At 46.5% G+C, this 25898-nt stretch overlaps 1 protein-coding gene across 3 annotated transcripts in view; it reads right to left on the reverse strand.

Moving 5' to 3' along the window:
- The window catches only part of CCDC60 (coiled-coil domain containing 60), a 164947-nt gene that overhangs the window by 71807 nt on the left and 67242 nt on the right, over positions 1-25898 (reverse strand). For all 3 annotated transcript variants that reach the window (XR_014302953.1, XM_082699779.1, XM_082699778.1), the window contains exon 2: positions 21112-21191. Coding sequence is in view for 2 of the 3 variants with exons in the window: in XM_082699779.1 (XP_082555905.1) it covers positions 21112-21191 (80 nt within the window). In the remaining variant the exon portion in view is untranslated. The remainder of the gene's footprint in view (positions 1-21111; positions 21192-25898) is intronic.

Genomic DNA, 25898 nt, shown 5'->3' on the forward strand with positions numbered 1-25898 from the left:
AACGTTGCTTCCAAATTCCTTCAAGACTTACGCTACCCCGAACCCCCTTCCACCCTTAAATGGGCCACTCATGACCCCGGCGCAACTCTTTCTGCCCAAGGGGCCTGTCCCCGTGCTTTTATAAAACCTCCTTTTTGCACCAAAGATGTCTCAAGAATTCTTTCTTGACCATTGTCTTCAAACCCTAACATCTTTCCTACACCACTTATCACCAGGGAGGGAAAATTCAAGGCCCAGAAGGCTGTGTGAACCGCCCTTGGTGCTTCTCCACTAATTGGCGACCCCAAGCCCAAACCCCTTGCTCTGGTCAGTTCTTCACTGATAGGTTGTTTCTTTGTCCGGAAGGTATAAAAGGTGCCTGCTTTGGAGACTTCTGAGTATCAGATTTCTACAGACACCTGTATATGCAAAATTACATTTTTCTTTTTGCTCCTATTGATCTGTCTCCTGTCAGTGTAATTATTAGGCCTGCCAAAGAACCCAGAAGGGAAGAAGGGAAGAGTTTTCCTGCCCAGCAATCTACAACCTCTTATCCAGCCATTTCTTTGCAACTCGCTACCCCTTTAAATGGCCCCCGATTTTGCTTCTTCCGGCACTACCTTCTGCTTCTTCACTTGGCTGATTGCTACTTGTCCTTCAAGGTTTGGGAAAAATTGTCAGCTATGGACCCTTCAATCTCACACTCTCCCCACCCAGCTCAGGGCTGGTTCAAGTCCCTCCTCCAGGCTTCTCCCACCCACCCCTCCTCCTGCTTACGTGCTCCCCGCTGTGCTCATCACCCTCCATGGTGATGGCCTGTCTTTTGGTCTGCTTTTCCTACTAGACCATGGGCTCCTTGAAGACTGTGCCTCACAGAGCAAAGGTGATCTATACTTGCTGGTTTTCCTCCTCGGCCTCCTTTCCTTTGTTCTAACGGCAGAAAGTGCTGGTTACCTGCCAAATTCCCATTTCCTCAGCTTCCTTGGTAACAAACCACATTATCTTGGGCATTTAAATGCCTAGATTAAAAAAAAAAAAATCAACGAGAGAACAACAGGCAACACTGTATTGGGAGGGGCTTCTGGGAAACCGCTTTGAAGGGAGTTAACAAGGCGTGGTGGGAGGGGATATGCCCTTCGACCTTTGCCTTCTTCCTTCCTGCTGCCTAAGACTTAGGGGTGATGGCTGCAGCCCCAGCAGCTATTATGTGAGTGTGAGGAAACTCTGCAGTTGGAGGCGATTAGTAAGAATAGTGGACTGAAAGACAGATGGAAGCTGGGTCCTACATGATCATGAGGCCTCCATATTTGTACTTCCTCCTGAAGGCGAACCTCTTTTATGTGAGGGAGGTAAACCTTTACCTCGAGTCCTGGTAGTTCCCAGCTCTATGCTACAGAATGTGGTCCCAGCTGAGTGTCTCTCTGTCTCTGTCACCTGACTCAATTGTCATGATTCTCACTTTTATTTTTATTTATTTATTTTTTTAAGATTTATTTTCATTTACTTGAGAGAGAAAGAGAACATGAATGGGGAGGGGAAGCCGACTCCCTCTGAGCAGGGAGCCTAAAGCGGGGCTCAGTCCCAGGACGCTGAGATCAGACCTGAGCAAAGGCAGATGCTTAACCGACTGAACCAACCAGGCGCCCCAAGGTTCCCACCTTTAAAATACCATCATCCTTGGCTGAAACTCTGCCAAAAGAAGTAGGTCTCGGAGAGTCGCCCTTGAGGGCGTCAGGGCAGTGAGGAACCAGATGTAGGAGGATCTGAACCTGTTAGAGTGAGGACTGGGAGGCAGGGTGGTGGGTGCTGTGGAAGAGAAGCAGCTAGGTTCGGGGAGGAGGAAGACTGTACCCAGCAAGCATCCAAGCGAGGTGCTGAACAAGGGACCCCAACACGCATCATCTCCTTGAATCCTCGCAACACCCCCAGGGACTAGGTAGTTATCCCCATTTTGCCAAGGAGCAAACTAAGGCTCAGAGGGGTCAAATAGCCTAACCGAAGGTCAGTAAGTGGTGGTGCTGGAATTTAAACCCAGGTGGTTTGATCCAAAGTGTTGCAGGAGGAACATGCACTGGTTTCGGGAAATGGTCTGTTCTAGTTTTAACTAGTTATGGTTTCCTTGTGTCTCACTGTCTGTGACTGTGGGTGGGTCATTGTCTCCTCCCCCAGACTCACTTTTCCTCATCTGCATAACTGGGATAAATGAATACCCAGCCTAGGACCGTGCATGAGAAGCAATTAGCATCATGCCGGGAACCTGGGAGCTATTCAGTAAATGGTAGCAATCATGGTTTTCATCACCATTGTCATGGTCAAAGCCATGAATGGTTGCTGTTACAACTCTCTTGCTGTGCACACAGCCCGGGGGGGTTGGTTTGGCTCTAAGCCCTGCCAGGCTTCTAGGAAGTGGCACTTGGTTCAAGTGGCAAGCTTAGGAGGTTCTGTGCTTTGAGGGTGGTGGCAAGAACAGTGTAATTAGACCGCAATTATTTTGGGATTTGGTAAATTGCATTATGCAGTAATTCATTAAAAAAAGTCCATGGATCGACTGCCCATAGTGGTGGTGGGAAAAACACTTGGTTATCATGTAAGTAATGAAATTTATTAAGCTAAAGGGCCCGGGAATTAACCTCTGCTCTGCTGAATAAGAAATTACATGCAGAAACCTTCTAATTATTTTAAGTGATTTTCTTTTCTGGGTTTTTTATTTAATCTCTATCTCAGATCTTCAGTAATAGGGAAAAAAATGAAGGAAGTGGAAGGGGAAGAGGAGAAAGACAAAGAGGAGGAGGAAAAAGATGGAAAGCATCATCTAAGGGACCCATATCATAGACATGTGGGTGTTTCAGAGGGTGACTGCTGATAACAATGAATTCACATCAGACCTATGGGTTTAGGCGAAAGTGGGATGTACATTAACATCAGTTTAAAAGCTAGGCTTGGGCGCCTGGGTGGCTGAGTGAGTTAAAGCCTCTGCCTTCGGCTCAGGTCATGATCCCGGGGTCCTGGGATCAAGATGGGCACCAGGCTCTCTGCTCAGCAGGGAGCCTGCTTCCCTTTCTCTCTCTCCTGCCTCTCTGCCTACTTGTGATCTCTGTCTGTCAAATAAATAAATAAAATCTTTTGAAAAACTAAATAAATTAAAATAAATAAAAAGCTAGGCTCTGGGGCTCCTGGGTGGCTCAGTCAGTTGAGCCACCGACTCTTGGTTTTGGCTCAGGTCATGATCTCATGGGTCCTGAGATCAAGCCTTGCCTCAGGCTCTGTGCTCAGCTGGGAGCAGAAGCTGCGGGAGGCGTATTTCATGTATTTCATCATCATAAGGAATTTAAAGGACAGAGAGGGGTCAGGGACCTCATGGTAAGGTTACCCATCGGGGGCGGAGTGGAGGCCTGCGCCCGTCCTCCTCCCCTGTTCCTTGAGATAATATTGTCTTATCTGACTTGTTATGAAAGCTGAGAAATGAAGAAATAGACATAAAGGCATTTAAAGAAGAGATCGTGCAAGCACAGGTGGCGTTTGGAAACTGGAGATTCCGAAGAGCTTTGTAAAGAGGAAGGATTGGCCCTTCCCGCCTAATCTCAGGATTGCTAATTGCCAGGGCCGCGGTTGGAAAAGCAGGCTCTCTCATCAGGGTAGGGCATATGCCCACATGTACACACACACACACACAGGCATGGACTAGGAGGTGAGGAGTGAAACTGAGCTGCAAAGAAGCTGCAGCTCTGTGCAAAAATGTCTCCGGAGCGTGGGCTAAGCGCACTTCCAGAAATGAAATTCCTCGAAGGCTTTCGCCGTATCACACTCACCACCTCTCCTCCACACCCCCTTCCCATTCTTTGGCACGTGATAAGAATATAATACTATTTTTGATGGCCAATATAAAACAAGGCGAGCTGAATCAGTGAGTTTAAAAAAAGAAGAAGGGTCCTGTGGATTATTTGTTTCGTGGTGGAGGTCAGTTCCCTCCTTCTCTGTCTCTAGAATTAGAGACCGGCATTTTCAGGCAACATTTTTCATGGCTCCCAAACTGACTGTCAGTGAGTATTTACCTAATCTAAATCCCTTCACTGCTTACCGATGCCATTTTTATGTATCCTTCCTGATATCCTTCTTGGACATGGACGGTATACAAGGTGCCATGTGGGGCTGAGGAAGGATGCCAGAATCAAGCTATTTGGCCTTTGTCTTCAGAGAATTTGCATTCTAGTTGGTGTCTGGCGCCAGAACTCCCCCATCACTTCCCCAACCACCCTAACTCCCAGTGTCTGCAGCTTGACCTTGGGAATTATTCTTCTACCCCGAGTCAGAAGCTGGACTGAGCATTCTGGAGGTGAGAAGACCGCTGGGGAAGCTCCAAACCCTTGATTCGCAAATGAGGAAACAGGCCCAGAGAGGAAGTCCGAGGCAGAGCCAAGCCCATAATGGGGTCTCTGGATTCCCAGTCATCCAATGCAGCGTGTCTAAACCCTCTGTCACCTCAGGCATCACTCGAAGAGCCACAACGCAGGATCTGTTTAGCTGGGGGCTGGATGTTTGAAAATCTCAGCAGGACCAAAATGTTTTTGCTTCTTAGCTCTGCTCCTCTGCCATTTTGGTCCTCCCTGGAGCACAGACCCAACTTCGTTGATGTGAGGATGGGCACCTTGTGAAAAGTGCACCGCTCTGCTGTTCTAAGTCCTCCAGTGAGCCCCTTCTGTCCTCACTGCTCTGTCTCAGGGCTCTACCCCTCTGTGGCACTGAGTACCAAAGTCTTCCCTCCCAGTCGCCATTCTCTGAAATCCGGCTGCCATCTTGTCTCCTCTGGATATCTGCCCCTCCCTCTTCACTGGCCTCCCTGCCTGGGACCTCTTCCCCACCTCTGCCCTTCCCAATATTGCGTATCATCTCCAGACTTCCCAAGGTAGCCCCCTGTGGCTCTGCATGAGCTGGATTCGTCCGAGTTCCTTGGCTTCTTCCTTGTCAAGTGCCTCTCTAGCCTTACCAAGCCGCAAGACCATGCTCTTCTCCACCTCAGTGCCTTTGCTCATATGCCCCCCTGCCTGGAATGCTCTTTCCTTCTTCTTCACATGGCTAATTTTACTTTATCCTTCAGAACTTGCTCAGGTGACCCCATCCCACCCCAGAAGTCACCTCTGCTTTTCCCAGGCTGTGTTAGGCTCCCTGAGCTGCTGACTGACCTGTCTGCCCACGCGCTTCCTCTTCCCGCCCTACCAACCAGACTGAGCTCCCCGAGGGCAGGGCCAATTTCTAAATCTTCTCTCCCCCCACCCCAGAACCAGCACAAAGGAAATCCTCATAAAATATCGATTGCATGAATAACTAAATCACTTGAAATTCTTGCATTTCAGAACCTAATTAAATACACGGCGGCTTTCTGGCACCGAACCCCCACCACAGCCATAGTCTGACGGGGTCCGTGCACGTTCACCTTGGACGGAGCATGCGTTTGGAACCATCTGTGCAGAAGCTGAATCATCCAAACAGGAAAGAGATAAATGGATGCCTTTGAAATATATATATTTTTTCCAACTGGGAGCTAGAATATAGCTGTTTTCTAAGAAGTGAACAAATGAAACGGGCTCCTCGTGTGCCTCTCAGGAAAGTTATTTCTTTAGCTTGTAATGTGGTCTCCGACCTACCTATGCCAAATGACTACAAGTGGTATTTAAATCCCCAAAAGGCAGGCACCTCTAGCATCTAATATCAGGTGACACAGTATGCACATGTCGTCCCTTGATTGAGTTTTCTGGACTTGGCAAGTTTCCTGTGACCTCGCCGCTCACGCACATGTACCCTCACACACACCGTCCTGCCCCTGGAAGTCGCCTCCGACCCTGTGCCCATCCTGACAGGCAGATGTGGTGAGGGGGACCTGAACTGGCCGTTTTGTCAGAGGACATGGACCAACGCTGTCCCCCAGCCCCCCGCCACCGGCTTCTGTGTGGTTAAAAGGTGCCTGACCAAGGGCTACTCTTTAATGAGTGTGGGTGAGCATTTGCATGAGAGGACTGCGTCTCTTCTGGAAGAAGAAGAAAAAAAAACCTGCCAAGTGTCAACAAACAGTTCTACATGCATCCCAATTAGGGTGATTTCTGGAAGGGAGCAGAAGCCCACCGCAGCTCCGTTTCTAGGCAACTGCCATTAGGAGTTCGGGAATGTGGGTAAGTGTGCATGTGCCGGAGTCTAATGTGCCTCGTCCTGCTCCTCTCACCTCCCCACCTTCCTTCTTGTCTGTTGGGCTCCTCGCATTTAGAAGCAAATTATGGCTTTTGGAGGGGGAGGGCAGAAGAAGTTAAATATCCTTGAGGGCCAGAACCTTGGGGAGGACCAAGGCTTGGCAAATCACCGGAATGCCGGCCATGAGGTCCAGAGCACTTTCTGAGGGTCATACTGGGTCCTTGAGCCTAACCCGTGTTAGCGCACCGCATCCTTCAGTAGCCCTGCGAGGCCGGCACTATCATTTTGAAGATGGGGAAACTGAGTCTCACAGAAATGGAAGCCACTGGCCTAAAGTCGCCCTACAAGAAGGTGGCAGTCTCGGTCTGGTCTGTCTAGACTGTCTAGACTGCTGTGCTGTCCTGCTGCCCTGTTGGCACACAGGCGCCGAGAAGGCAGAAGCTGGGCACAGCCTCTGGAGGGAGTTCGGTCTGCTTTCAGTTCGGAGATAAACTGGTTGACTTTTTTTTTTTTTTTCCCCCAAGGAATGCAAACCCTACCCGACTCTACAACACACAACAGGTAATCCATTGTGCTTAATGACTAAATGGGATGGGATGACGGTTCTTCATGGACCTGCCAGCCTGGACATAAAAAATGCATTAGCAGGCAGAGAGAGCTTTTTCTAGAACACACCAGCAATCTCCAGAGCCCTCCTGGCGTATAATTCGAAACAAACCCCAGACAATGGAATAAAGCACAAGACCACCTGCCTGTCATCTCTGGACCCAAGTTCTCCTGCCTGATGGATGGCGGGGTTGACTTGCTGGAGACAGGGAACACTCCTCAGGAATTCACAGCGGCTGTTCCACTAAGCAGGACAAGGGCGTGGGTCTGAGGCGTGGTGCAGCAGGGGTGCTGCTGTTCCCGTCACTGTTTGGTCCCCAGAGTTAAGCTGTCATCTCTCATCTTCCCCTCACCTTTGAGACAACCTGACCTCAAGTCATAGTCTGGTGCCTGACACAGAGCAGGAACTTGGTAAGGGATGTCTGTAGTCACCCAGCCTTCCAGGTCCTCTCCTGACGGTGACCATGTGCATAATATTTTCTCTACCTCCCCCTACTCCCTCTCTCTGTTTTACCTGGCCTTTTCCTATTCACTTTTCTAGGCCAAACACTCCCAGGAAGTACAAACTCAAAGACCTCCAAGGGTATTGCAGGTAAAGGTACACGAGCCCGAACAGACGCCTTTTTAAGGCTGTATCTAGTCTGTGAACCACCAGAGACACTTTTACCAATAATCTGCTCTGTGATTCATTCTCTCTCTCTCTCTCTCTTTCAATCCATACACATACTTCCTCCCCCAAGCCCTGAGAGCTCTTTAAACTCTTATTTTTAACTATGACTACCAATAAAGAGCTGCTCAATTGTACAACCCCAGGGGCATTATCAACATTGTATTCTACAAATGGTATTTTGGGGGCACCATTCCCCCCAGAGCACACATTGTGAATGGTGCCCCTGGAATTGTTCAAGGGGGCAGAACCTGCTCTGAACATATACTGCCTCCCTGCGAGTCCCTGAGCTTCCCTGAAGTAGACCTTCAGGTAAAGTCCACAGGATCTAAGGGTTGCTTTGCAGTTACCGTGCACTTTGGGCTGTCTCAAGGCAGGGATGGGGATTCAGAGTCCTGCTGTACGTGGTTGTTTGGATCTTACTTTATCGAATAGACTTTTGCAAAAGCTCTTCTTATTTAAAGAATTATCTTGCAAGGGGTGCCTGGCTGACTCAGTCAATTAAGCACCCAACTCTTGATTTTGACTCAGGTCATGATCTCAGGGTCATGAGATCGAGCCCTGCATCCAGCCCTCCATGCTGAGTGTGCAGCCTGCTTAAGAGTCTCTCTCTCTGCCCCTCCCCTGCTTGTGCTCTCTCTCCTTCTCTCTCAAAAACAAACAAACAAAAAAGATGAGGGGGGAGAGAATTATCTTGCAAAATAATGTTCTGATTGATTTCTTCAATTTGGCAGCCATATGCTGCCAGGAAGCTCTTGTTGGGAGCTAACTGACCCAGAATGATTCCTAAAGCTAAACACGCAGTTAGAGGTGCTGAAGGGCCAGGCCATTAAACGGCCCCCATGGGACTGACAGAGCAGCACCAAGACACTCAGAAATCCCTGACCCTCAAACTTTTTGTCTGCCTTAGACACACCCTGCGAGAACTTGCTGGAACATCATTAGACACTTCTCAGGCTGTTTGATGTGGCTGTCCTGGATTTTTTCAGCTCAGGGCAGGAAAGTGCTGCTGTGAGCATTCTTGGTGACTTTGTTCTTGTTTTTTGTGGGAAATTTTGAGAGGATGAAGTCCGGGTAATTTTCTAAGGAGCCCCCCTTATCTTGTGGTGTATGACAAGGTGTGGCTGTGGTGGGGTTTGATTTTGGAGAAACATTTCACTTCACCTCTTTGGCCATCTATGAAGATGATTTATATGACATATCTGGGCTCCTCCATAGGGAAAAAATTGTATTCTCTCTGTAAATTTTTTTTTCCCAAAAAAGGGCCTGAAAATGGCTTTAGTCAGACACTTGGGCAGGTTCCTTCATATTGAACAGGAATAGAGCATCTTAGAGTCCCTAAAGGTAACCTGCCATGAGTAGGTAAACTGATTGGGACAAGGAGTCTAATGAAACCCGGTGGGTTTTGAGAGCTATGGTGATGGGATCAGAGAGATGTCAGCAAATGGCCAGTATGGTCTGTGAAGTATTGGAGGACCCATTCTCTACAACGACACCTTGTGGTAGCAAAGAGCAATGGCAGCAGAGGATGCAGTGAGCCTAGCTTGCTTCTCCTCTGGGTATCCAGAGGTAACCAGTAAATCTCTGTTTGTTAGACAACCCAAAGAGGAAAAGTGAAGCTCCCAGAGCAGACACTTGACTTCCTGAGACACCTCCTGTGATGGCTAACTGGAAAAATAAAAGAAGTGGGACTTAAATCTGTAGCCTCTTTTGTATTACAAAACAGGGTCTGATATTGTAACTTATTTTGCTCTTGAGGATGGGATTTGTGGGTGTGGAGGAGGGACGTAGGCTGGTTCGGTTGTTATCCATCCTTTTCTCTTTCCACTCATTCAAGCAGCTTACTCCACTTCCAATCAAAGTAATAGTAATAGGAAAAACGCTAATAACGATAAGAGCCAGCGCTTACTGTGGCGACTCTATTCTAAGTGCTTTCTATGTGCTGACCGATGTTATCTTAAAAACAGTGTCCAAGGGACGCCTGGGTGGCTCAGTTGGTTGGACGACTGCCTTCGGCTCAGGTCATGATCCCGGAGTCCCGGGATCGAGTCCCGCATCGGGCTCCCAGCTCCATAGGGAGTCTGCTTCTCCCTCTGACCTTCTCCTCGCTCATGCTCTCTCTCACTGTCTCTCTCTCTCAAATAAATAAATAAAATCTTTTAAAAACAGTGTCCAAAAGGGATCCAGGTAGCTCTTTTTCTCTCAAGGTTAAGAGCAAACTATAGCATCCTTAATTTCTTACAAGTTGCATGCTCTCCAGCACCTGGGTTTCCAATCGGACGGGAATGAGACATTTCCGGGTCCCCTCACAGGTGATCAGAAAGTCTGACCTAAACAGTGGTCAGGCAGTCTGGATGAGGGATACACACTGGCCATCAGGAGTAGTGGCTTTTCTGGTTGTATTGTGTATTTAACACTTAAGCAATCCAAGTGCCAGACATGTGCATTTTGACTCATTTTATTTTCATAACTGCCCTGGGAAGGAGATTTCATTATTCTCCTCATTTTACAGATGAGGTCAATGAGACTCCAAGATTAGGTCACTTGCCCATATATAAACACCTTATCGGGGGCCGAGCCAGGATTTCCGCAGGCTCCAAAAGTCACGATGCCCTAAACTATCTGTCGGTACATTAGATCAGGTGAAGGGTGGGTGCCCGGGAAACCAGTTTTAAAGATGTTTCTTGTTCTTATCCACTTCTGGAATAGAGTCATGAGTAAATTAATACCTGTGGAAATATATTTACAAGCATTAATTTTGGAATAACAGGGTTTAAGCTGCCTGCTATTTTTTATTATTGTTATTGTGTTGTGCTCCTGTGGGTTGTGGGTTGGACGAATGACAGAGTGTCACTTTTCTCACAGTGGGCTCTCTCGTGGTTTTGGGTCGAGCATCCCAAGTGCTGCGCCCAAGCACTGTTCAGGTGTTCTGCAATGAGCTTGGCAAACCTGTTTCTGGCTTTTTAATGCAATTTTGTCTTCTTTCACTTTTAAGTGAAATCATGACTGCAGCATGTCAATAAACACTAAGAGAAAAGACCCAGGCAGAGACGTGGTCGGAGGCTATAGTCTGTTTCCGGAAAATTGGAAGTTTTCACTTGCATCGCAAAGGGTGAATGGAATATAGCCCCCGGGAATAGGCTCATCTGGGCACAAACAGTCTGGTTCATCTAATGTGAACCGTCACTTCCGGGAGGTGGGGGCTGGGATTACAGGAAGTGCTAAGTAGGACAAGTATTTTATGTGAAGAATCCCGGGGCTGGGAAATGACCTCACTGATGCAGGCTGGCTCTGCCTGTGGCTCAGCTGGACGTGGCCAGTAAATTTAGGGGGGGTCATATTTCACGAATACTTTACGTTTTCATTGTGCTTTCCATAAACTGCTGTTATTGGCTGCTGGAGACGATGCTAAAGGGAAAACGGGCAGAGCCAGGTCTCATATTTTCACCCTCGCACCCTGTAGTTCTTGCGTCTCTCTCATTTCTTAAGAGGAGCTCATTATGTATCAAACATTCCCGAGTTAGCTACTTTTTAGCAACACATTCTAAGTGTAATGACTTCTGTGAAGGGTCCAGAACCTCAAAGCTGCTGGCATGCTTTAAGAGTTTATCCTAAAGGGGGCGCCTGGGTGGCTCAGTGGGTTAAAGCCTCCGCCTTCAGCTCAGGTCATGGTCTCAGGGTCCTGGGATCGAGCCCCACATCGGGCTCTCTGCTTAGCGGGGAGCCTGCTTCCCGCCCCCCCCCCCCCGCCTGCCTCTCTGCCTACTCGTGATCTCTCTTTAAAAAAAAAAAAAAAAAAGCCTCTGCTTTCGGCTCGGGTCATGATCCCGGGGTCCTGGGATCAAGCCCTGCATTGGGCTCTCTGCTCAGCAGGGATCCTGCTTCTAGCTCTCTCTCTATCTGCCTGCCTCCCTGCCTACTTGTGATCTCTGCCTGTCAAAAAAAAAGTTTATCCTAAGGAACTAAAGTAACAATGATCTAATTCTGAATATATCCATCTCAGCATTGTTTATATAATGGGAACAAATGGAAAACATCGAAGTCCAGCAGCAGGAAATGGGTTGGATAAATTATGCTATATTCTTACAATGGAATATTATACAGCCATTAAGATGGTTGGTACGCTTGAGTGGATATTTGATATTGAAGAATGATTGCTGTTTTTTTTTGATGCAGTGATGTTATTGTGGTTGTGGTTTTAAAGAAGAGTCCTTCTCAGGGTGCCTGGGTGGCTCAGTGGGTTTAAAGCCTCTGCCTTTGGCTCAGGTCATGATCCCAGGGTCCTGGGATCAAGCCCCACATTGGGCTCTCTGCTCAGCAGGAAGCCTGCCTCCCCCTCTCTCTTTGCCTGCCTCTCTGCCTACTTGTGATCTCTCTCTCTGTCAAATAAATAAATAAAATCTTAAAAAAAAAAAAAGAGTCCTTCTTGAGATAGTCATTTAAATATTTACAGATAAAATAACAAATACTTCAGAATAATGAAGGAAGATGATATGTAAATGAAAAAAATTGGCTTTGAGTTGATGGCTATTGATCTTAGAGGTTAATTATATTATTCTGTCTGCCTTTATGGCTATTTAAACATTTTTATACTAAAAAGCTTATTTTCATACTAAAAAGCTTAAAAAATGAAGTTGGACATGTGTATGTGTTGACTTAGAAGTTGTTCATAATCTGTTGCTAAATAAAAAATCAGGTTACCAAATGGTATATGCGGAATGGTTCTTTTCCCTTATAAAAATTACATGTCCATATAGAGAAATATTGGAAGTGGATAGGCCAGAATATGAATAATCGTTCTTCAGTGATGTAATCATGTGTGTGCATGATTCTATTACTTATTTATGTCTACTGGCTTGTGTTTTCTAGTGTTTCAGGATTGACTTATTTGTGTATTTTTTTAAAGTTCTTTAAAATACAGGGCTTGGGATTTAGGACGTGTCTTCTAAAGCTGACCATATGCCAGCTCTGTGAGCCCACAATTCCACTTTTAGGTATATTCTCACCAGAAATACACCTGTTCAGTGAAACACATGTATAAGAATGTTCGTCGCAGCTCTGTTCATAATAGTCTCAAAGTGGAAACCACCCAAGTGTCCATCAGCACTGAAATGGATACACCGTGCTATCTTCACAGGATGGAAACTAGATAGAAATTGAGAGAGAGAGCGCGCGCAGACTCTATCCATATTTCTTTGTGAGACAGTGGGGATAAAACTCAGAATCATGTTGAGTGGAAGCAACCAGATGCTGTGAGAGTGCCAAGTATATACAATTTCCTTCATGTAAAGTTCAAAACAGGATCAGCTGATCTCCGTCTTAGAAGTCAGGATGGTGACTGTGGGGGGCAGGGTAGGGTAGTTAGTGACTGGAGGGGACACGAGGAGGCTTTCTGGGGGCCCTTGGTAATGTTCCTTTCCTTAAGGTGGGTGTGGGTAACCTGGGCGTGTTCGCTTTGTGAAAGTCTGTTGAGCTGGAGGCTTAATGATTTGTGTGCTTTCCTGTATTATGTCATATTTCAATAAAAATTTCCAAAAAAGTTACAGGGCTTAATGCATGCAGCGTCTGCTCTAAGTGGTGGATGAGTGCTTTATTATGTAGCCTGTGGTTACATCCATTAGAGTAATGGCTTGTTCAACAATCCCCATAGGAAGAGATTTAAAATTAATATGGAAATCCAGTACTAACCGCTAATTTGCAGTCTCCACTTATGAACTGTCCATCTTGACTCCCCTCACCCCCAATCATATTTGCTCCAGCTCTCCCTAAAACCCGACCCTCCAAGGTTCAGAACCTGGGTTTGGGTGTGATGTTCCTCATGTCATGCTGAGCTAGGCCTGGAGCCCCCTGACTGGGGACTGGGAGGAATCCATGAGATCATGATCGTATTATAACATATGCAATGCCCACTCTGGGGCTCTGAGAAATTGGGCAGTTACAGTTATTCAGGGTACATGGGTGATGTAACATATACTGCTACCGTTTATCAAGCACTTACCATGGGTAAGTGACAGGCACTGTTCTAAGTGCTTCCCATGTATGAACTCATTTAATCCTCACAGGAGCCCTGCGAGAGGGGGGAAGTATTTATGCAATGCCCACTCTGGGGCTCCGAGAAATTGGGCAGTTTGTTCATCACGACGTGGCTTATATGTGGTGCCTTTGAATTCCCTGGTCTCATCTCTGTTCTTAGAGCATTAGGAGGGCAAAGGGAGGGAGTGAAGTACAACAGGAGATCTGATACGTGTCGTCTCCTTTTGTCCTCATCAAAGAAATATTTGGAAGGAGGCATGGATTCATCCTACAGATAAGAAATTGAGGTTGGGGGAGGTAAAATGACCAGAGCAGGGTCACTCCGTGGACAAGGAAGACAGGACTGGGATGTCTTTTATTTATTTATTTTTTTTGGTCTGTATTACGATGATCTCACAAAACCAGCTGAAAAACCAAGACTACCCTTTACTGGTTTATTCTGACATTCCTCACCCATATCTGCTCTCGCAAACGCCAGCACCAGGGTGAAGTAGGTCTTGTTAGCTCTGTACCCCATACCACAGGTAAAGCAACCGAGGTCTAGAAAAATGAATTGATGTATTCATGGCCACTTAGCTAATAATTGGTAGAGCTGGGATTTGAACCCACCACTGACTCCAAAGCCGATGGATTTTCTGATTGTATTATTGTAATTGATCTTACTGATTGTAAGCCCTCCAAGCCTAGCTAGAAGACTGAGCACCTCGCCAGCCATCAGGGAAATAATTTCAGAAAACAAGGTTTTGTGCAAACCTTTATGTAACCAAGGGTTCAAGATATTTGGATACTTAAATTTGAAAACATGGTCTTATAGTCAAATTCTTTTTTATGTGGGATCTTCTGAGGTAGCCCTAGCCACAAGACAAAGAATTAAAAAGATATTTACCCTCAGTGGAGAACAGCACAAGAAAAGCAAAGAAATTTTGCCCTGGAACTATGGTTAACTAGACATGTCAAAGAGACACGAAGACATCAGTAACAGAGAAAAAAATGGGCAGGGCCTCTGGGTCACATTCAAGATGATAAAAATGCAATTAACTTGAGCCAGGTTCCTCCAGCCCACAGCAGTGACCTACCCGTTGGGTATGCGGCCTTTTTTTTTTTTTTTTCTTTTATCAGTTCTGGCCTAAGGACGCGGGGCCAAGTGCTTGCCTTTATGGAACAAGTCGGGGACTCACTAATATCCACGCGCTGGCTGCAGGGTGTGGGGGTGAGGGGACATGGTGGGGAGGACTAAGGTCTTCTTTGAATGATTCATGAGGTGCAGTTCAGAAGCCTTAACTTTGCCTATATCCAAGACATTGACCTGCATATAAATCCATGATCTTGAATAATTCTGGGGCTTTGAGGTAAGTCTCAAGTCAGGGGGAGGGGTCGGGGGAAGAATCAGAACTTCTAAACAAAGAAGTTCTGAGTTCCAGGTTCTGGACATGGAAGTCCTGGGTGTTGAATGGTGAGATGCCAAAGTTACTGAGAGCCGTCAGTGGACGTCTGAGGTCAACAATAATTCTTCAAACTATTTAGATTCCCAGATTAAAAATCAGCCTCAGGGTGCCTGGGTGGCTCAGTTGGTTAAGCGACTGCCTTCAGCTCAGGTCATGATCCCAGAGTCCTGGGATCAAGTCCCACATCGGGCTCCCTGCTCCTTGGAGAGTCTGATTTTCCCTTTGACTTTCTCCCCTCTCATGTTCTCTCTCACTGTCTCTCTCTCAAATAAATAAATAAAATCTTTAAAAAAAAAATCAGCCTCATCCATAAGGGATTTGAGTGAGGTCTGTTCCTCCTGTTGGTCTCTTCTGTGCCAACCCTCAAATCGAATCAACAAGGTGTCATTATAGACACCAAAGCCTCCTTTTGAATCTTTTAGTTTAGAGATGACAAATAAATTACGTTCTGGGTAGCAACGCTAATCAGTAGGGCTGCTTGTCTGGGGTGCTGGGTTGCAAGGATTTTCAAAACCAAATCTGGGCTCAAATGAAGAATGCTGTGATCCACTAGCGATGTCTGCCTTGGACACAGGAGAGAGAAGTGGGGGTATGTCAGCCACAGAGCTATCATCCTGGATCTAACTTTCAATTAAATTATTAGTCTCATCTCTTCTTGTTTCAGGAAAAAAAAAAAAAAGTTGGGTGACTTACTGTACCTACCAACTCAGACGCAAACCATATCTCAAAATGAATGTCCCTTATTGAACACTGTCAGCTCATAAAGAATTAATTCATCCCATCAACAAACCTTTACTTGGGGACCATGACAGCAGACGTGTATAGTGTAGACTATGATAGATCTTACATCCTAGTGAGGGAGGCAGAGATGTAAACAAGTCATTGGAACACCTTGACCCAGCTCTTCCTTTGTCGCTCACATCTGATCCATTATCCAGTCCCGTGGCTCCAAATAAATCCTGAATCCATCTACTTCCCTCCAGTTCACTGCTATTTGTCTGCCAGGCCATTGTCAACTCTTACAACCCTTCAGCTGGGCCCTACGTAGTGGATGGAATGTTTTCTGAAACATCAGATCATAGGGGCGCCTGGGTGGCTCAGTGGGTTGAAGCCTCTGCCTTCAGCTCAGGTCAGGATCTCAGGGTCCTGGGATCGAGCCCCACATCGGGCTCTCTGCTCAGCAGGGAGCCTGTTTCCTCCTCTCTCTCTGCCTGCCTCTCGGCCTACTTGTGATCTCTGTCTGTCAAATAGATATATAAAATCTTTTCAAAAAAATAATAAATAAATATATAATCAGATCATAATCTTCTCTTGTTCAGGGCCGTTCAGTGGGTTCTCATTACATTTAGGCCAAGACTCAAATGCTCACCATGGCCTATGTATGAAGCCCGAGGCCCATCTCTCCAAGGTCATTCACTGCTTCTCTCACCCTCTCTCACTCAGCTCCGGCCCCTCTGGATTTCTCTCTGCTTCTCCAACACTTCCAGCTTGTGCCAGCCTTGGCACACATCCCCTTACTGTCGTCTGGAATCCACCCGTGGTCTTCTACCTCTCTGCCTCCTGTATCTTTATGGGGATGGTTCTTTCTCTCTCTCTCACCATTCAGATGTCAGCCCAAGACCTCCTTTACAGAACAGCCTCCTCTGCTCACTCTCGCTCAAGTAGAAGCTTTCTCTCCATCGCCATGCTATGCCAACATCTTGTTGTTGTTGTTGTTTTAAGATTTTGTACATTTATTTGATAGAGATCACAAGTAGACAGAGAGGCAGGCAGAGAGAGAGGGGGAAGCAGGCTCTCCGCTGAGCAGAGAACCCGATGCGGGGCTCGATCCCAGGACCCTGAGATCATGACCTGAACCGAAGGCAGAGGCTTAACCCACTGAACAACCTAGGCGCCCCAACACCTTGTTTTATATTCTCATAATATATAGCCAACACACCCCCAAATCCTGTTTAAGCACTTGATAACTTGTTTGTTGTCCTTGCCCCATTTTAAGGCACATCATTGCCCCTTATTCACCGAGGACAGGAATTTTGACCGTTGCGTTCACTGCCATGACTCCAGTGTATGCGGTGATGTCTGGCTACATCTGGAAGTACCTGATATTCAATATTTGTTGAAGAAAATGAGCACAGAAAACTAAGGAGGAACCAAGAAGTGCCTGACCTCATACAAAAAAAAAAGTTTCTTCCTTTGCCAAAATTCTACCTTTGTTCTTTCTTTTTTTTTTTTTAAGATTTTATTTATTTATTTGACAGACAGAGATCACAAGTAGGCAGAGAGGCAGGCAGAGAGAGAGGAGGAAGCAGGCTCCCCGCTGAGCAGAGAGCCCATTGCGGGGCTTGATCCCAGGACCCCGGGATCATGACTTGAGCTGAAGGCAGAGGCCTTAACCTACTGAGCCACCCAGGCACCCCCACCTTTGTTATTTCTAACTGCCTTGCTTCAGCCGTCTGCCAAGTGCAGCTAGAAAACAGCATCTCAAGCCTCAAAAACACTTTTGTAATCTGTGCCCTGCTGGGGTCTGCAGGGGCTCATGGGGAGGGGGGTGATTTATCACCATTTATTTGCTATTGCCTGTATACCCAACTAAACTTCGCCATGGGCAACTCATGGCTTCAGGTCAACGTGTTAGTTGCAGAGTTGTTTATTTTACTTAAAACTCTCACAATAAAAAGCGCCAGCAGCTTTGGAAGAAGATATGCCATTGGCTGCGCGAGTCACCCAAGAACGGGGCATGTGCAGGCCGGTGCTCCAGGTTGTCGACTTCCACTAGGATGCAGCACGTAAGCGCTTAGCGTGTTGCCTCGTGCCACAGACGTCTGGCGAAGCGGGTGAGCAGGAAAGCAGTTAGACTTTTATTCTTTTTAGCGTCATGTTAAACTGGCCATGAAACTGGGGATGGTGCAGCTGAATTATAAGAGGGCTGAAGTATTAAATAAAATCTAAGAGGTAGTCAAGGTGTTTGGTTCATGGTGAGCTGACATCTAATAGGAGGCGAAGCTGGTCTGAAACACAGTAAGTGGAAAAGACAACATCTCCTTTGCTAATAATTCGCCTCATTTAGTCCTGGGAGATGGGCACGCTGGGTTTGTGTCTCTCGGAGAGGTGATTTCCCCAGCAAAGCAGGGTGTTTCCCACTGAAGGGGGCACGCTATTGCCTTAGATGTCAGTGGGATCTGGGAGTGTGGCCAGATGGAACGTTTTATTGTCGTTTCTCGTTTTCTTGCTCGTGGCTTTTCTGCCTGGCCTCTTCCCCATTCTCTTTCATGTCCTGCAGGTGGACAGGCTAAGCCTGTCCAATGAGGACGTTCAATCCTAGCGAGTCTCAGAGCCGTGGTAAATGTGTCTGGCTGGAGTGACAGGCTCAGCTTGCCAGTTCAAGTGTGGCAGGAAAGCCACTGTCTTCATCACCTTTTGACGAAACCCCTATATGGTGCTGGATTAATAGAAAATTCAACCCGGGTCATTTTCGGGGGACATGTCCCCAGGGATACTTAAGGATCCTCTCTCTGGGTGAGGGGGGACAAATAAGCCCTGATTTGTGGCGTTTGTGGATTTCTGTGCCATCAGTATTTCCCCGGGGGCTGATTCTGAGCCTCCAATGTGATGTCCGTAAACACGGAGCTGGGAAATCATTTACAGGATTTCTTGTTACGCGGCGCGCCCACCGGTGCCGTAGCCAGAAATAACGTCAGGAGTACACGTAGCAGTGAAATGTACAGAACCATCAGGAAGTGATGGGTTTGGGGGTCTTCGTGACCTTTGTTTTAATATGATGTATTTAATTGTAAGTTTATATAATTTTTAACCATAGCTGTGTTTAATAACGGGTTTGCAAATTTCCTGAACACTTAGCGCCCTGTTTGGGTTACAAGCTGGCTCGACACGGCTTGTGGTCCTTCTTGGTCTGGATCAAGTCTCAGTAGCTGGAACTTACATAGATCAAGCCATCTGGTGGTACCTTTAGTGATCAACTGTCTGTCTACAGGATACAGATGATTGTAGAAACTGTCATTTCTCAGATACTGGTAGGCACTTGCAGCTGGTGGTTTGGGTTAGAATCATCTACATTAAGGCTGATCATAATTAGCTGGTAAGAACCAACCCGGTCATAATGGTTGTATGGCCAGGATTCATTGACACCCATGACGTACGGTGGTTCTGTATTTCGAACCTTGCTTCTGATCCAAATTCGGTGCTGCATTGCCCGATTCCTTCTGGAGCCTAAATATCCTCCAGTCGTGACCGTGGGTCAGAGTCCAGATCCCTGCTGAGGCGCTTATCCTCTGTATGTGATTCTCTTTCTTTGCTGCCTGTCACAGATGCTCTCCCCATTCAGGTGACTCTTGACTTCCTGACGCTACCTCTCACCATTCCCTTGGGGCCCCAAGTTTCCCAAGGCATCAGTCTCAAAAGCCCTCTAGCCTGGGTTCAAACACCGTAGAGGCCAATATGTCCACCACTAACAGACGAGTCCTTGTGGATCTCAGCCCTCAATTCTGAGGCCCAAGTTCATTCATATGCTGTCCTTGAGCTCCACTCCCCGTGAGGTCTGAGACTGGGGTCCATCAGCTCTTGAGCTGGTGACATTCTCTGCAGGATTATCTCAACATCGACTGTTCAGTGAGTCTGCTTGGGCTGTCATCATAGAATGTCACGGACTGAGGGACGTTAAAAACAGACATTTATTTTTTCTGTTTTGGAGCCTGGAAACTCAAGATCAAGGTGTCGGTAGGATTGGTTTCTCCTGAGGGCTTCTTCCTTGGGTTGTGGACACTACTTTCCTGATATCCCTTCCTCTTCTAGTAAGGACGAATGAGGAGCCCATCTCTGTGACCCCACTTAACCTAATTACCTCTTTAGTGATCTTGTCTCCAAATACAGTCATTGGGGGTTAGGGCTGCAACATATGAATTGGGGTGGGGGGGGCAACACAATTTATTCTGAAACAACCACGGAGTGCTTGGAATTTGTGGGGTTCAAACGGACATGGCCCTACACATAAATTCATCACTTCTCTCTTTTCATCATTTTGTCACTTTTCTTCTTGTATGAAAAATGGAATATAGTAGTTCATTAATATTTTTTATATCGACAGCATGAGAAATGAGAACGCCTTGGCTATCTTGGGGCAAATAGAATACGGTATTACAAGGACTATCGCCTGTTTCTTTTTGCTTTTTTAAAAACAGTGTGGCTGCTCAAAAATTTGAAATCCCATGCACAACTCGCATTCCTTTTCTGCTGTGCAGAGAGTGGCGATACCTGCCTTTGTCCCTTCGTGCCATTCCTCCTTCCCACCGTCCATGCCCACACTGCCAGCCTCCTGCCGGGCTCAGCCATCCAGTCCCGTAGGCTGTGCTGCACACTGGGGAAAGTGTGGAGACGCAGGCGGGCAGTGGAGACCGACGTTTTCAGAGGAGGGAGATGAAACAAGGAAATGTGTCACCCTGACTGTCTGTGGTCTGGCTCAGAATGGGAGACAAGTAAGAGAGACGGGCCGTCCACTATGCCTGTATGACCCCCTCTTCACACATCCTTGTGAGAGTCTCTGTCCCTTACTCTGTCTCCAAGTGCTTTGCCAACAGTCCCATGTATGTCCCCACCTTGGAACATTCTAGGTCCCAGAACAGAGTTAAGGGGCGAGAGAGTGAAAGAGCTCAGCTCACCACCCAGAGATGATGAAGATACGGTCCTGGACCTCGGCTGGTCCACACTGTCAGTACAGGAAGGGGCTGGGCAGTGCGGTGGCGGAGGGCAGGCGATGGAAAGGGACGGCTCTGTGTTTAAGGCTACGCAAGGGGGCGCTTTATATACATTATTTCATCCGAACCTTCTGGCGATCACATATTCTATTAATTTTACAGGCGAGAACACAGACACTCAGGAAGGTTGTCTGACTCTGGGCTACCATGCTGTGGCCTAAAGTAAAAAGGAGAGATTTTTCTGGAGCACTGGGACCTCTCCTGAGTTGGATTCAGGTCCAGGAAGGAAAGCAGAAGGAAATTCTAGGCAGGGACTGACCTGAGCAGGGGTGCAGCCATCAGCCCAGTGTAGGCACTCCCCAAAAATTCCAGCCGAGGGCTATTCTCCTGCAAGTCTTCTGCTGAACATTTAGGCTTGGGGCTCAGCAAGAACTTGGAAGGACACCACCCCCCCACCCCCCCACCCCCGTTATTCCCTGATGGCCTCACTCACCGGCTTCGTGCAAGGTCTTTTTTGAGGTTTATTATTTCTTTGTCCATATACTTGATGCTCCTCATTGGCTTGTCTGGCACCTGATGGGAAGGCAAGAAGTGAAAGATAAAAGTGTTAGTATAACCCTTACAAACAGAGCCGGGCTTCAGGAAGCCCGTGCGTTCATCTGAGATCTCTGACCAGGTTGAAGGGGTGCTGGGTGGCACAGTGACCTTCTCTACACCAAGAGGGGCCACGTACACAGTGGAACTAGCAAGGGCTTTGGAGACAGACCCGAGCTCTGACCCTGGTTCTGTCTTGTGGCTGGCTGTGTGATCTCGGACAAATTACTCGACCTCTCTGGGCCTCAGTTTCTTCCACAGAATGGAGGAGTAATTTTTACGTTGTTGTGACAAGTAAATTCATTGCCACATTCCTGACTCATAGCAAGCATCTGATAAATGGAGGCTCTCATTAGCATCATACTCAAAATAAAGCGAAGAACTAAATGTTAGTAGTCGTTGTTGGTCACAACACATGCGCTCCTTGATACCCATCACCCGGTTACCCCATCCCCCCGGCCCCCTCCCTTCTGTAACTCTCAGTTTGTTTCCCGGAGTCCAGAGTCTTTCATGGTTTGTCTCCCTGCTCTGATTTCTGCCCACCCAATTTTCCCTCCTTTCCCCTGTGGTCCTCTGCTCTACTCCTTATATGCTGTGATGAGCACTGGGTGTTATATGCAACTAATGAATCGTTGAACATTACATCAGAAACTTACGATGTACTCACTGTATGCTGGCTAAATGAACATAGTAAAAAAATAAAAACGTTTAACAATCATGTAAAAAAAATAATCGTTGTTGGTGGCATAGGCAGCCGATTTGGAAAGCCGAATCTTGTCAATGTAGATATGCCCAGGCACTTTTTCCCCCTCGCCATCCCCAAGCAGGGCTTAAGGAGTAAATTATCCAGGTGGTGGTTCATGGTTTTTCCCTCCCTCTCCACTATTCATTTGCCTTGCCTTGCCTCGCCATGAGGGAGACCTCACAAGACTTAAATTCATTACTCAGAGGTTGATACCAGGTCAATGTAAAGAAGAGAGTTAAATTAACTGTATTCTAATATAAAAGCCACTTTTCTCAGCCCTGGCTCTGCGAAACAATAATAAGACCATTATCTGGATTACCCTGTCTTGAGATGAATTCCAGCAGTACTAATTTTTTTTTAATCAAAGGAAATCTCAAGAAATTATGGGGAAATGGGTGCTTTCAGAGGAAGCTGGTGGGAGAATGCATTGCAGTGACTTTTGTGAAGGGCGATTCGTCCGTGCATACTAAATGCTGCGATGGCGTGCTTGCCTCCCGATCTAACGATCCTTCTGCTGCCGGGCATCCTATGGGAATATCCCTGCGTGGACCCGGAGATCCATCAACAGAATTGCTCACCGGGAGGCTGCTTGTGAGAGCAAACTCTTGGAAGCCACCCATATGTCTTCCCAACAGAAGACAGGCTAAATAATTATGGTGCATGTAAACAGTGGAATAGTATGCAGCAATTAAGTGGGGTGACAATACAGTGATGGGAATGTATTTACTGTCATACGGAGATGTCTGAGTTCTTCGAGCGGGAAGTCATGTTGCAATGTATCACAAAATTCTGCTTTTTTTTTTTTTTAAATGATCTGTGTGCATGTGCATATCTCCAAAGATGCGAAAAGCCATTACCCCCCCCCCCACACACACCAATGAAGGGAGTCTCTCTGAGGGTGCGATTATGGCGAATCTTATTTTACTTTTCCTAAGCTTATGTGAAATTCCTAGTGCTCTGCAACGAGCATTAGTTGGCTATGTGATAAACAAAGAGAAAAGATTACAAAAAACCTTTCAGTGACCAAGTGAAGTTTGGCAAAGGCCGACTGGTAGGGCTGTGTGGAGAGTTTTCCCAACAGCAGAGTGAGGACCGGCGGTGTGCTCACCCGACGGAAATCACAGTGTGGCACTTGACGCCTGGGGGCAGGCTCTCATCACCCAGCAGCTCTCATCACCCGCTTTCTCTGGAAATGAAACTGGGCGGTGATGTCTGCTGCTCGGGGGATTTTACATGGAACGTGGAAGGGGAGGGGCGCGGCTGCGTGGGAGGCGGCTGGCGTGTGCGGCAGTGTGGCGCGGTGGAGAGTGGGCATCTGGAGCCGGGGCGAAGGGACTGTTTCTGGCCTGCCTGATCCCCAGCTGCTTTTCTCCTGGGTCGCCCAGCACACGTCCTGTGCCAGGCGGATAGATGAAGAATGGAGAGTGTCGGGGCACCTGGGTGACTCAGTAGGTTAAGGATCTGACTCCTGATTTTGGTTCGGATCATGATATAGGGTGTGAGATCGAGCCCCTGTCAGGCTCTGCACTCAGTACAGAATCTGCTTGAGATTCTCTCTCTCCCTCTCTTTCTCTCTGCCCCTCTGCCCGTTCACTTGTGCATGTTCTCTCTCTCCAAATATATAAATAAATAAAATCTTTAAAAAAAAAGGGGGGGGGATGGAGAGTCTCTGGCAATCCCCCCAAATACTAGTCATGCCTCTCTTCTCTTCGACTCTAAGGTACCAAAAAAGCATCCAGGATAGCCTCAAATAAGCTCAACTAGATACGAAACAGTGGGATCATGTATCAACTTTATCTCCGTGGGTATTCTTAACCATGAATTACAGGTAATATATCTTAATACTCCCAGGTGTTTCAACCCCTTGGCTGAAAATTAATGACACACCTGTCAGTTTGGACCTTGAGGGATGGGTGAAGTGGGGGCGGCGACAGACCCCCAAGGAAGCAGGTAAGGATCTCCAGGAGTACTTTCTAGAACTTCTACATGATGGACATTTGCTTTCCTCACACCCCAGGATCTCTTCAGCCTCCGCCTTGATACTAGTTCCCTCATTAGACCATTTGCTCCTCTCCCCTGGGGGCACTTGCACCATGGTGGATAGTCATGGGACCAACGGCTGGGTTGTTCTGAGTGACTGCAGTCAAACAGTGCAGCCCATCTCCCATCACAGTGAGTGGTTTAGGAATGGTCTTATGATGTTGTTTGGGCAAATAAGATGCAAGCAAGCATTTGCCAGGGGTTTTTAGAAAGCATGATTCCTAGATCTTTAGAGGAACCACAGTCAGAGAAGTCTTCTTTCCTCATTGACTATAATTGGAGAAGCAGATATCCCTGGGAGTTGCTGGCAGCCATTTTGTGCCCATGAGGGTTGCCAGCCTCCAGATGAAGATGTGGGGGAAGGCAGAGAAGAGAGTCAAAGAAAAACTTGTCCCGTGGTGCCTTGTTGAACTAATCAAGCATCTCTAGACTTTTCATGAACTTCTCTCTTATTATTTAAGCCAGCTTGAACTGGATTTTCTGTTACCTACAACCATAAGATTTCTATCTGAAATATGTCCTTCCTTGGGTGTGCCAAGGCAGTCAATAGATCAAGAATTATTTTAACTTGTCCTCTTTTCCATTCCCTTTCCTTCCTCTCTTGGGTGACCAACATCAAATGACATCCATCTTGGTGCATTTTGCAGTGAAAACAATGAGATTGGTCATGTTGAAATCAAACATTTGAAGTCAAGGTTACCTTTTCCTAATCCTTCTCTTTTTCTGAGCACCTCATTAACTCTTCCTTGCAGGACCAAAGTAACTTTCTTAAAGCATATTGTGAATTAAAAATACTTACAAAGATAAAACCAAACACACTCAAATTTCCCTGCCAGATAATTTGAAAATACGCAGTTGAGATGCTGCTTGAAGTCACAGTTACGTACACATCACTCTCTTAAATGTCTCAAGTTTCACCCCCCCACACCCGGGAAGCAAATATGATACTGTCCAAATATGACCCCAAATCTTGCCTCTATTGAGAGTTGCCTCTAAAAGAGAATTTGTATGGACTGGTGTTGGTGCTGAACAATTCATAGCAGCAAAGTCAAGTTGTCCCCTTGATCTGACATAAAACTTGAGCAGGACAAGATCCGTGCCTCAATCCCTGCAATTATGTCAGCATTTCAGTGGAGTCTCAGGAAACCATTTTCACTGGGACCATTTGTTTAAGCACAATTATAATAAGCCAGTGGTAATAATTGCTATGGAATGAGGGAGTCCTGGTTGTCAGGACATTTACCAATACTACCTGATATTAACACAATTAAAAGTACACAACACATCCAAAAATCACTATCTTTACAGCTTTCCAGAGGACAATTTAGCCTTGTGTGTATGTGACCTTCAAAGCGCATATGCTCATATCCCCAGCAATTCTACTTTTATCCCAGGAAAGTTTGCAGAAAGGATTAAAAGATTTACCCATGAGGATGCCTATCACAGCAGTATGAATAACAGTGGAAAACATCTAAATGTCCAGCAATGAGCATTGAGGGGATAAATCACTGTCTATCCAGATGATGGCAAATGATGTGTTTGAATTTGGTGCTGCTGTTTAACTTGCTATTGACGTATATTTGTTGCTATGGAAAGGAATATAATTTCAAGTGAAGATGAATGTTACTAAAATATAAAGAACTTAGATCGTAGAGAGTTTTAAGATTCATATTCATAGAAATCTATAGATATTTCTAAAAGCGTATGTGCACGAATACAAATTATGTTTTGAATTAATGATATATGGCAAGGTGCATATGCAATGGCATAATAAGCTGGAAGTAAATATAACAGATTGCTAATGGGGATATTATCTCAGGGTGTTTGAATTATGGGTAAGCAGTAATTTTTAATTTGGGTCATCTTTTTCACTTTCGTAGAAATAATTTACCTGGAACGCC

The sequence above is a fragment of the Mustela nivalis genome, assembly GCF_964662115.1.
Source record: "Mustela nivalis genome assembly, chromosome: 14".
In the NCBI taxonomy this organism is placed as follows: domain Eukaryota; kingdom Metazoa; phylum Chordata; class Mammalia; order Carnivora; family Mustelidae; genus Mustela; species Mustela nivalis.